General features: G+C 32.8%; 1 protein-coding gene across 1 annotated transcript; it reads right to left on the reverse strand.

The window, feature by feature from the left end:
* Positions 1–11,112: 11,112 nt before the first annotated feature.
* LOC127547187 (olfactory receptor 13A1-like) lies at positions 11,113–12,060 on the reverse strand. The gene has a single exon (XM_051974001.1). It carries the CDS (start codon positions 12,043–12,045, stop codon positions 11,113–11,115), a length of 933 nt encoding a protein of 310 aa, XP_051829961.1. The 5' UTR covers positions 12,046–12,060.
* Between the last annotated feature and the right edge of the window lie 776 nt (positions 12,061–12,836).

The following is a 12,836-nucleotide window of genomic DNA, read 5'->3' on the forward strand; positions in this document are numbered from 1 at the left end:
GACCTGTATGTGCCAAAATGTTTGTGGCAGCCCTGTTTGTAGTGGCTAGAAGCTGGAAAATAAATGGATGCCCATCAATTGGAGAATGGTTGAGTAAATTGTGGTATATGAACATTATGGAATATTACTGTTCTGTAGGGAATGACCAGAGGGATGAATACAGAGAGGACTGGCGAGACTTACGTGAACTGATGCTAAGTGAAATGAGCAGAACCAGGAGATCATTATATACCTCAACAACGATACTGTTTGAGGATATATTCTGATGGAAGTGGTTCTCTTCGATAAAGAGAGCTAATTCAGTTTCAATTGATCAAAGATGGACAGAAGCAGCTACACCCAAAGAAAGAACACTGGGAAATGAATATAAACTGCTTGCATTTTTGTTTTTCTTCCTGGGTTATTTATACCTTCTGAATTCAATTCTCCCTGTGCAACAAGAAAACTGTTTGGTTCTGCACACATATATTGTATCTAGGATATACTGTAACCTATTCAACATGTAAAGGACTGCTTGCCATCTGGGGGAGAGGGTGGAGGGAGGGAGGGGAAAAATCGGACAGAAGTGAATGCAAGGGATAATGCTGTAAAAAATTACCCTGGCATGGGTTCTATCAATAAAAAGTTATAAAAAAAATAAATAAAAATAAAAAATAAAATCAGTTGTTCAGGCAATTTAGCCAAAGAAATATAAAAGAAGATAACTTTAAATAAAAGGGATTTTAGCTATTTCTGATATTTCTGTTTTCTTTTGTTCATATTATAAATCCCTTTAGCAAATTGGTGAACTTTATAGATAGCTTTTCAAGATGTTTTAAAAGGAGAAAATGCAATACACAGTGTGATTTAAAAAAAAAAACTACATTTAAATCCTCTTATCAAAATATTTCTTAAAAGCCAAATAAGTTATTAGACCCTCAAGTCTAAAAATACTTGAGAGTGAGTTTTGTCTCCTAATTTTAGGTTTTCTAAAGGAAGCTGCAGGATCATTTGTTGGGGAATTGGATAAGAAATAAAATTTTAGAGTGGAATAAACTCTAAGATCCTTTTCATCTCAAAAATGCAGGGATTCTTTGATTAATATCTTGCTACTTTTTTCTTATTTAGAAAACCAAAAACAAACAAACAAACAAAAAACTTCTGGCCTTGTTGATGCAACCAAGTGTATATATTTTCAGAGAATAAGATTCTGTTTTGGCAGCAGAACACAGACTTTCCCCAGGGTAGGGGGGGGAAATGGAATTTAATAATACAAGGAGATCTCATTAATGATTTGCTAAGTAAGATACTTCTGTGGTTAAAGTCTGAGCATTCTTCTTATAATCAATTTCCCAATTCAAATGATGATCATCATCATCTATCACATTTTTATTCTCAGTTCAGACATCAAACCCTCTATATTTGCAAAGCCCTTCCAGATTTACAAAAAAAAAAATCCTCTTTTCCTCTTGCACATCTTAGCACTAAAGTTTTATCATCAAAGCAATCATTTTGCTGGTTCCTTCAGAGCTCTAATTTAATGCCAGAGCCTTGGTCTCCAAGTATCACATAGAGTGAATGAATGAGACAATAGGAATATGTTTCAAGTCCTCAAAACTATTTAGTCATAATAAGTATTTATTTATTGCTTTGTTTAAAAGCAGATATGAGAATGTATAATTTTACCTGAAAAAATTAAAATTTTTTTTTCCTTTTTCCACTATTCTTATTGAACTCTCTACATGAAAAATACATCCTTATTAATAATGATGATGACAATGATAACTAGCATTTGCATGTCATCTTCTTAAACTGTAATTTGCAACCCCATATGGAGTTTCATAACTAAATGGGGGTCATTTAATTATTATTATATCTATATATACAGAGCCATGGGAAAATCAATGGATATATATATATATATATGTATATATATACATATATATGTATGTGTGTGTATCTATTTGTATATGCATATATACATAAAAGCACATATATGTATATGTGTATGAATGTATATGCTTACATGCATAGAAGTGTATATATATACAAATATGCATATGGCATGCTGAAAAAAATTTAAAATTCCTGCACCTCACATACTAGCCCAATTCTAATATGACAATACTCCCCTTCACATACCTTGTCTATACTATCATCAAATTATATTCTTCCCTCTCCTACTCCCATACATTTTTCATGTAGGATAATAGACCGAATTTGTATTACATTGACAACTATATAATATTCATTTTTCCTCATTCTTATTTGCATATACTTGATGATCAAAAAGAGGAAAATTATCCCATTTTTGTCTACAGACCTGGAATAAGTGCTCCTCACCATCTCCCATTCAATTCCATTCTCTGAGCATGAAGTTAATATTTTCCTTCAAGTCTCAATTCAGGCAGAAAATCTTAGAACTCTCTTTGTGGCTTCATGATCCAAAGACTATAATTTTGATTCAAAATTGAAAACTTCAACTTAGAGAAATTAACTTTTATGGATAGGGAAGCAAAAGAAATGAGCAACAAAAGCTGCATTATAATGCAATGTAAAAAGCAACGATTGGTTTGTCACTTCGGCTACTTAAAATTCAAGGGATTTCAGACCTATTTGTGTAAAGAATCCCAGAAATTCAATTCTAGGAGACAGTTCAATAGCTGATTGTCTCAAGACCGAACTCCCTTAGATTCCCCTTACAGCATTTCTACAACACTATAATTGTTCTTCAAGACCTCCAAAAAGAAAAAAAAAATCCTCTTTTCCTCTTGCACATCTTAGCACTAAAGTTTTATCATCAAAGCAATCATTTTGCTGGTTCCTTCAGAGCTCTAATTTAATGCCAGAGCCTTGGTCTCCAAGTATCACATAGAGTGAATGAATGAGACAATAGGAATATGTTTCAAGTCCTCAAAACTATTTAGTCATAATAAGTATTTATTTATTGCTTTGTTTAAAAGCAGATATGAGAATGTATAATTTTACCTGAAAAAATTAAAATTTTTTTTTCCTTTTTCCACTATTCTTATTGAACTCTCTACATGAAAAATACATCCTTATTAATAATGATGATGACAATGATAACTAGCATTTGCATGTCATCTTCTTAAACTGTAATTTGCAACCCCATATGGAGTTTCATAACTAAATGGGGGTCATTTAATTATTATTATATCTATATATACAGAGCCATGGGAAAATCAATGGATATATATATATATATGTATATATATACATATATATGTATGTGTGTGTGTATCTATTTGTATATGCATATATACATAAAAGCACATATATGTATATGTGTATGAATGTATATGCTTACATGCATAGAAGTGTATATATATACAAATATGCATATGGCATGCTGAAAAAAATTTAAAATTCCTGCACCTCACATACTAGCCCAATTCTAATATGACAATACTCCCCTTCACATACCTTGTCTATACTATCATCAAATTATATTCTTCCCTCTCCTACTCCCATACATTTTTCATGTAGGATAATAGACCGAATTTGTATTACATTGACAAAGAACTATATAATATTCATTTTTCCTCATTCTTATTTGCATATACTTGATGATCAAAAAGAGGAAAATTATCCCATTTTTGTCTACAGACCTGGAATAAGTGCTCCTCACCATCTCCCATTCAATTCCATTCTCTGAGCATGAAGTTAATATTTTCCTTCAAGTCTCAATTCAGGCAGAAAATCTTAGAACTCTCTTTGTGGCTTCATGATCCAAAGACTATAATTTTGATTCAAAATTGAAAACTTCAACTTAGAGAAATTAACTTTTATGGATAGGGAAGCAAAAGAAATGAGCAACAAAAGCTGCATTATAATGCAATGTAAAAAGCAACGATTGGTTTGTCACTTCGGCTACTTAAAATTCAAGGGATTTCAGACCTATTTGTGTAAAGAATCCCAGAAATTCAATTCTAGGAGACAGTTCAATAGCTGATTGTCTCAAGACCGAACTCCCTTAGATTCCCCTTACAGCATTTCTACAACACTATAATTGTTCTTCAAGACCTCCAAAAAGAAAAAAAAAATCCTGCTTCCCTAGGAAACCAATTCAGTTCTAGATGATTATAATTTAAGATGCTTTTTTCTCCATTTATCAAAATCAAAATTTCCTCTTTTTAAATTTCCCCTCATAGCTTTTGCCTGTATTTTTTTGAACTCTTCAGAAATAGGAACTGGACTTGCAAATTCATTAATTTGGAGAACTTTCAAATAAGGACATCCCCCTACCAATGCTGTTCTTGAATTTGGCCTTAGAATTAGAATTTCCTAGAACTCTAGAACATCAATGACTTGGACAGATGACATAGTGGATAGCAACTTATGCCCTATGTCTGAATGGAAAGAAAGTCAAATCTCTTACATATGATAGCTTTTCAAATATTTGAAGTCTATGATCATATGACCTATCTCATAACTCCAAGCTTTGTTTGGGCATGATAGAAGAATGAAACAAATGTTTGCAAATGAACAATTGCCTTTGATCTTTCCTATGAAACATAACTTTGAGAAATATTTAATAACAAATGATTAGGAATTTCTTATTGAGTAACATTATTTTCAAAGTTTCATTGAGAATTTCAATAACAATGTTACACGATGAGAAAAAAAATTCAGATGGGCGATATGCATCCTATCTTATCCTGACAATTCAAAAGAACAGAAATATGCCTTAGCACATGTGCCTGTATACTCACAGAATAAATCTTCTGGGTCTAAGCTTTCTAGATTCATAAGTGTAAAATAAAAAGCTATTGATCTGATGAATGTTTCAAAAGTTCATTTCTTGATTGCAGATGTAACCACCTTAGCCAAGTTTCATCTAGCTTTTATAGAAGATCTCAATTAATTCAGTAACTTTGTAAATATCAGTTCTAGCAGACACTGGGGACAACCATTTCAAATTAAAACTCTAAGGGACAATTAAATTTTCTCAGTGGCTCGTTCCAAATGTGATCTTTTATTTTATGCAATGAGTGGACAGTCATGCTTTCTTAACTAGAGATTCTGAAATTTGAGAATGTGGTAAAAGCTTATTATGATAATTATGTAAAAGTTAAAACAAAGTAACTTTATTCTTTTCATATGATGTGGAGATTCACTATTGTCTTTTTTTGTTATTCAGTCATGTTCATTTTTCATGACTCTCACTGAGTTGTCTTGTCAAAGATACTGCAGTAGTTTACCTTTTCTCTCTGCAGCTTATTTTACAGAAGAGACCAGGGGTCACGCAGCTGGTGTCTGAGATCAGATTTGAATTTAGGAAGAAAGGTCTTCCCGATTCTAGAATCAGAAATTTATGCACCGTACTACAAAGCTGTCTGCAGAAGCCATAATATACTTTCCTGTATTTATAATAAATTATATGCAGTTCTTATAAATGTTTCCTTAGCATTTATTTTTCAGAGGTAAATCAAGAATTTCTATAATCACAGAGAGGGGTTGGGTGGGTGGGGGGAACAATTTGTGATCTATATTTCTTTTTCTATCCATGTCTTTCTGGAATTGCATGAAATCAGTCACTACTCCTTCTCCCATTATTTCCCCATGCAGGGTCAAAGCCCTGAAATATAAAATATTGCAACTGATTTTCCAGGAAGATTTTACTCATTCAGAAGCCATGATATCCCATGACCCTACTTTATAGCAAAAATCTTTTTCCTTGCTCTTCTTTTTATTTAGAAATGTATGATTATTTAGTTTGTAATATTTGTTTTATTTTTATTTTCAATTTATGGAATCAAATATTTCCATGATAGTAAAATTTAAAAAAAATGATTGCACATGAAACTACAAATCTAAAATGTATAACTTGCTATGCTTTTTAAATATATAACAAAATTATCATACACATTCCTTTTTTCTCTTTTTCCCCATCCTACTTTACTCTAGAGATGGCTATCATTAAACACAAACATGCATATTTAATATTTAAATCATTCTATAAATTATCAACTCTTTCTCTGGTTACAGATAATGTCTTCCTTCATATATACTTTGAAGTTAATTTGAACATTTATAATTGTCAAAAGGACTTATTAACTCAAAGATGCTCTTTAAAAATTGTTGCTTTTATGGTACACACTGTTCTCTTGCTTCTGCTAATTTCAATCTTCATTCTTTTGTATGTCTGTTCATGTTTTTCTAAAATTATTGAGCTCATTATTTCTTATACACAGTGGTATTCTATCTGTAGTACATTTCAAGCATGTACTCCAACTTGCTGAGTCATTCCCTTATTTATGGATATCCCTGCAAATTCCAATTCTTTTGCCATCAAAAAGACAGCTGTTACAAACATTTTAGAATATGTGTTGTTGTTTTTTTCCCCTTTTTCCCTAAGCTTCTTTGGAAACTGCTCTAGTATTGGCATTGCTGGATCAAATTGTATAGGCAATTTATTAACCCTTTGGATCTAATTCCAGATTGTTTTTTTTTTTTTTTTACAATGGGGAGATCAGTTCACAATTCCATTAACAATGAATTAGTATCTCTTTTTTATTATCTCCTTTCCAAAATTTATTGCTTCTCCACAAATAATTTTAGCAAATTTGGTAAATATAAGATAATCTCGGAGTTATTTTAATTTATATTTCTCTCATCAATAGTGATTTAGAGCATTTTATATTATTACAAATAATTTTGATTTCATCATTAGAAAACCGTCTGTATTCTTAATGACTTATCAATTGGGGAATGATGCATTTTCTTTCTTTCTTCCCTCCTCCCTCCCTCTCCCTTCCTCCCTCCTTTCTTTCTTCCCTCCCTCCCCCTTCTTTCCTTCTTCCTTTCCTTCTTTCCTCCCTCCCTCTCTCCCTCCCTCCCTCTCTCCCTTTCTTTCTTCCTTTCTCTCTCTCTCTCTCTCTCTCTCTCTCTCTCTCTCTCTCTCTTTTTTTTTCTTTCAAGCCTGGTGCTCTATCTGCACCACCTAACTACCCCTTTCTTTCTTTCTTTCTTTCTTTCTTTCTTTCTTTCTTTCTTTCTTTCTTTCTTTCTTTCTTTCTTTCTTTCTTTCTTTCTTTTAAATAATAGCTTTTATTTTCAAAATATATGGAAATAGTTTCCAACATTCACACTTGAAAAACCATATGTTCCAAATTTTTCTTCCTCCCTGCCCTCAATCCTATTCCCTAGACAGCAAGTAATCCAATATATGCTTTAAAAAGTGCAATTCTTCTACACATATTTCCAAATTTATCATGCTGAACCAAATAGATCAGATCAAAAAGGAAAAGAAATGAGAAAAATGAGGGAAAAATGAGAAAAATGAGGGAAAAATGAGAAAAACACACAGCAAGCAAACAACAATAAAAATTTGAAAACACTATTTTGTGATCCATATTCAGTTCCCAGAGTCCTCTTTCTAGATGCATAAGGCTCTCTCCATCACAAGTCTATGGAATTGGCCTGAATCACCTCATTGTTTAAAACAGCAATGTCTATCAAAGGTGATCATCACATATTTTTGTTGCTGTGTACAATGTATTCTTGGTTCTATTCATATCACTTAACTTGAGTTCCTGTAAATTCCTCTAGGCCTTTCTGAAATCATCTTGTTGACCACATCTTGTAAAACAGCATATGCCCAAAATTCATATGAAAGAACAAAAGGTCAAGAATCTCAAGAGAATTAATGAAAAAAAAATCAAATGTAGGTGGCCTAGCTGTACCTGATGTAAAACTATACTATAAAGCATCAATCACCAAAACAATTTGGTATTGACTAAGAAATAAGTAGTTGATCAGTGGAATAGGTTAGGTTCACAAGACAAAATAGTCAACTATAGCAATCTAGTGTTTGACGAACCCAAAGATCACAGTTTTGGGGATAAGAATTCACTATTTGACAAAAACTGCTGGGAAAACTGGAAATTAGTATGGCAGAAATTAGGCATGGACCCATTTTTAACACTGTATACCAAGATAAGCTCAAAATGGGTCCATGATTTAGGAATAAAGAATGAGATTATAAATAAATTAGAGGAACATAAGATAGTTTACCTCTCAGACTTGTGGAGAAGGAAGAAATGTGTGACCAAAGATGAACTAGAGATCATTATTGATCACAAGATAGAAAATTTTGATTATATCAAATTAAAAGGCCTTTGTACAAACAGAACTAATGCAAACAAGATTAGAAGGCAAGCAACAAACTGGGAAAATATTTTCACAGTTAAAGGTTCTAATAAAGGCCTCATTTCTAAAATATATAGAGAATTGACTCTAATTCATAAGAAATCAAGCTATTCTCCAATTGATAAATGGTCAAAGGATAGGAACAGACAATTTTCAGATGATGAAATTGAAATTATTTCCACTCATATGAAAGTGTTCCAAATCACTATTGATCAGAGAAATGCAATTTAAGACAACTCTGAGATACCACTATATACCTGTCAGATTGGCAAAGATGACAGGAAAAAATAATGATGAATTTTGGAAGGGATGTGGGAAAACTGGGACACTGATGCATTGTTGGTGGAGTTATGAACGAATCTAACCATTCTGGAGAGCAATCTGGAATTATGCCCCAAAATGTATTAAACTGTGTATACTCTCTGATCCAGCAGTGCTACTATTGAGCTTATGCCCCAAAGAGATACTAAAGAAAAGAAAGGGACCTATATGTGCCAAAATGTTTGTGGCAGCTCTGTTTATAGTGTCTAGAAACTGGAAAATGAATGGATGCCCATCAATTGGAGAATGATTGGGTAAACTGTGGTATATGAATATTGTGGAATATTATTGTTCTATAAGAAATAACCAGCAGGATGAATATAGAGGGGCTTGGAGAGACTTACATGAACTGATGCTAAGTGAAATGAGCAGAACCAGGAGATCATTTTATACTTCAACAATGATACTGTATGAGGATGTATTCTGACAGAAGTGGATTTCTTCAACAAAGAAAAGATCTAACTTAGTTTCAATTGATCAATGATGGACAGAAGCGGTTACATCCAAAGAAAGAACACTAGGAAATGAATGTAAACTGTTTGCATTTTTGTTTTTCTTCTCGGGTCATTTTTACCTTCTGAATCCAATTCTTCTTGTGCAACAAGAGAATTATCCGGTTCTGCACACATATATTGTATCTAGGATATACTATGACATATTTAACATGTATAGGACTGCTTGCCATTTGGGGGAGGAGGGGAAGAGAGGGAGGGAAAAAGTCAGAACAGAAGTGAGTGCAAGGGATAATGCTATAAAGAATTTTTTTTCAAAATAAAAAAAAAACAATATATACCATAACTCATTCAGCCATTCCATAACAGATGAATACCTACTCACTTTCCAGTTCCTTGCCACTACACAAAGAGCTGCTACAAACATTTTTTCACACATGGGTCCTTTTCTCTTTTTTGATATTGTTGGGATTTAGAACCAGTAGAAATATTGATGTATCAAAGGGTATACACAGTTTGATAGCCCTTTAGGCATAGTTCCAAATTGTTCTCCAGAATATATGGAGGAGTTCACAGATTCACCAACATTGTATTAGTGCCCCAGTTTTACCACATCCCCTGCAACATTTATCATTATCTTTTTCCTGTCATCTTGGCCAATATGAGAGATATGTAGTAGTATCTTAGAGATGATAACTCATTTTCTTATAGAATTGACAAGGCTCTTTATATATTTGTGATAAGAGATCGAGAAATTGTCTATAAATTTTTCTCTAATTTTTTGCTTTTCTTCTGATCCTTGCTATATTTCTTTTATTTGTGCATTTTTTAGCTTAATGTAATTGAAAATATCTATTTTATCCTCCTCTGCTCTATATTTCTTGTTTATTGATAAGTTGTTTGTCTATACATCAGTCTGATAAGAAATATTTTCATGTAAATCTAATTTTCTTGTATTATCTCTTTTTATATCTAGGTAATATATCTATTTTGAACTTTTTATTAGTACATGGGATAAGATACTAGACTATGCCAAATTTTTGCCATAATACTTTCCAATTTCCCCCAAAATTTTTAATATTATCCAAAAAAAACTCATCTTTACATTTACCAAGTATAAGGTTTCCATACCTATTTTTTCTTGTATATTAAACAACTAATCTTGCATTAATCTGCCTTTCAATTTCTTAAGCCATTCCAGATATGTTTGATAATCATTGTCTCAACCTATAGTTTAAGTTCTGGATTGCTAAACCTCCATTCTTTACATATGCTTTTCAGTATTTCCTTAGGTATTTTTGACTTTTTGTTCTTGCAAATAAATTTTGTTTTTATTTGTTTCTAATTCAATAAAATATTTTTGCAATTTAATTGGCATGGCATTTAATACATAAATTAGTTTAGGTAAAATTATTACATTGACCCTGCTTACCTAGGAACATGTTGGAAATGTTCTTATGATTTCACTAATATATGGAACTTTCAGTAAGAAAAAGACCTCTATTAAATCAAATCAAGACTTACTCCAAAACTTAGTTTTAAAAGGATTGCCTGGAGTACCAAGAATATAACAGCTTATTATGATCTTTGGAGCTTACATGTATAAGAGCTTGGAATTAAATGTAGGGTTTTTTTACTCTAAGATTAAATTCAGTCTTTGTCAAGATGGTATGCTTCCATGTAGGTAAATGATTACATAAAAGGATAGATAGATGACAGATATATAGATAATATGTAAAAACAAAACAAAACAAAACAATAACAAAATCTAAATGTAACCTGAAAGAATATTTAATTAATTATTTTTCTGTTGTGGAAGTATAGTCAGGAAACAATATGAAACTGGTACTATCTCAAATTTATTTATTTATTTATTTTTTGCTGAGGCACTTAGAGTTAAGTCACACAGCCAGAAAGTATTAAATGTTTGAGGCCAGATTTGAACTCATATTCTCCTGAATTCAGTAGTAGTGCTCACTATTTCAAATTTAAATAATGTTTGAAAGAAAATCAGTCACCCTATAAATTTGAGTCTTGCAACCCAAATATATACGATTATGATAAGCAGCAAAAGATATTTCCAATACAGCTCATTTTTGATATTTCTATTTTCTCAAACACAGGCACAAATAAAAAAGTGCTTTATACGGTACCTGTATTCAATATGAAAAGACTTGAAAATCCCTAATTACTTTATAATGGTTAGGAAGAGCTTCCTAAGGGCCATTTTGACCTCCTTGTTCCTTAGGGTATAAATCAGAGGATTTAAAGTTGGGCTTAACATGGTGTACAACACACCAGCCAGTTTACTCCTCTCTGGACTGTAGCTACAAATAGGACTTATATAGGCATAGAAAACAGCTGTGTAATACATGGACACCACAATAAGATGAGAGGAACAGGTAGAGAAGGCCCTCTTCTTTCCCTCTGTTGTCTGAATTTTCAGGATACTAGAGATGATGAAACCATAGGATACCAGCGTCAGAAGAAAATTTATGAAACCATAAAATGCATCTGCTATGACAGTCATGACACTGTTAATATAGGTAGAAGTACAGGAGAGCAACAAGAGAGGGGGGATCTCACAGAAGAAATGAGTAATCACATTTGGTCCACAGAAAGACAGTCTTGTCATTAGACCAGTATGGATAGAGGAATTGAAGGCACAAATGAGCCACACTCCAGCTGCCAATACATTACAGAGTGTCTTGTTCATCATGGTACTGTAATGCAAGGGGTGGCAGATGGCCACAAAGCGGTCATACGCCATGACTGTGAAAAGAAGCAGTTCTGATGATGCAGACCAAATGAGAAAGTAGAGCTGGGTCATGCAGCCCTCGTAGGAGATGGTGTTCTTTTCTATGAGCAGTCCTTCCAGCACTTTGGGCAGAATGGAGGAGGTACAGATAATGTCCATTGTAGCCAAGTTAAACAAAAAGAAGTACATAGGGCTGTGGAGGCTTGGATTGAGTATAATGGCCGTGATGATCAGGACATTGCCTGTGAGGGCCACCACATACAAGGAGAAGAAACAACTGAATAATAGAAGCCGGAGTTTGGGGTGTTCAGAGAATCCCTGGAGAATGAACTCTGTCACTTGTGAGTGGTTACTAATGGCCATTGATGTAGGAGGATTTTCTGGATCAGACAGGAGGTTCTTGAATTATACTTTCAAGTGTCAACCAAACTGCAGAAATGTGGTGGGTGATAACATCTAGAAAATGAGAAGAGAGTTGTTAAATGTGTAGGCACACTCATGGAATCCAAACTCTAGATTCTATTTAATGAGAACACAAGAGTAAAATGTTAAGCATTACAGCTTCCCCATAAACTCATTATACAATTAGATCCCTTAAAATTAAATCCAGAATTAATTCATATTAAAGATTTCATCTTCTATTAGCTTCTCTCATTTTATATGTTCTTTTCATCAATTTCAGGCATTTCTCCTTATGAACCAGATTCTGCTGTACATACTTACAATCTGGGTCCTCCATGGCCTGAATGTACATTACTTATCTTCCCAATGCATCCCAGCATGTGTTTTCTTAGGATATCACAGATGTGATATACATACACACACGCATATATGTATCAACATATATGTATACTTATATGTAGATATATACATATATAGATATAATCTATATTGTTATTCTGACACATGGTAGATGCAATCAAAAGATTATGTTAAGATATTAACTTCCTTCCTGAAATTCACATTCCATTAGCTTTCACACATTTATTTTCAGATTTCACAGTATGGTGTCTCAATAACCTTGGAAAGTAAGTCAATTATTCCCCATTTTATAAATGAAAAGACAAAAGTTAAAAGATTTGAAGTTATTAGTCTCAGCTTCCTTTAAAGTGTTAAGAGTTAATGCAAAAGCCAGATTTACACTTCTTTTGGGA

This window comes from Antechinus flavipes, chromosome 2 (assembly GCF_016432865.1).
Source record: "Antechinus flavipes isolate AdamAnt ecotype Samford, QLD, Australia chromosome 2, AdamAnt_v2, whole genome shotgun sequence".
NCBI lineage: Eukaryota > Metazoa > Chordata > Mammalia > Dasyuromorphia > Dasyuridae > Antechinus > Antechinus flavipes.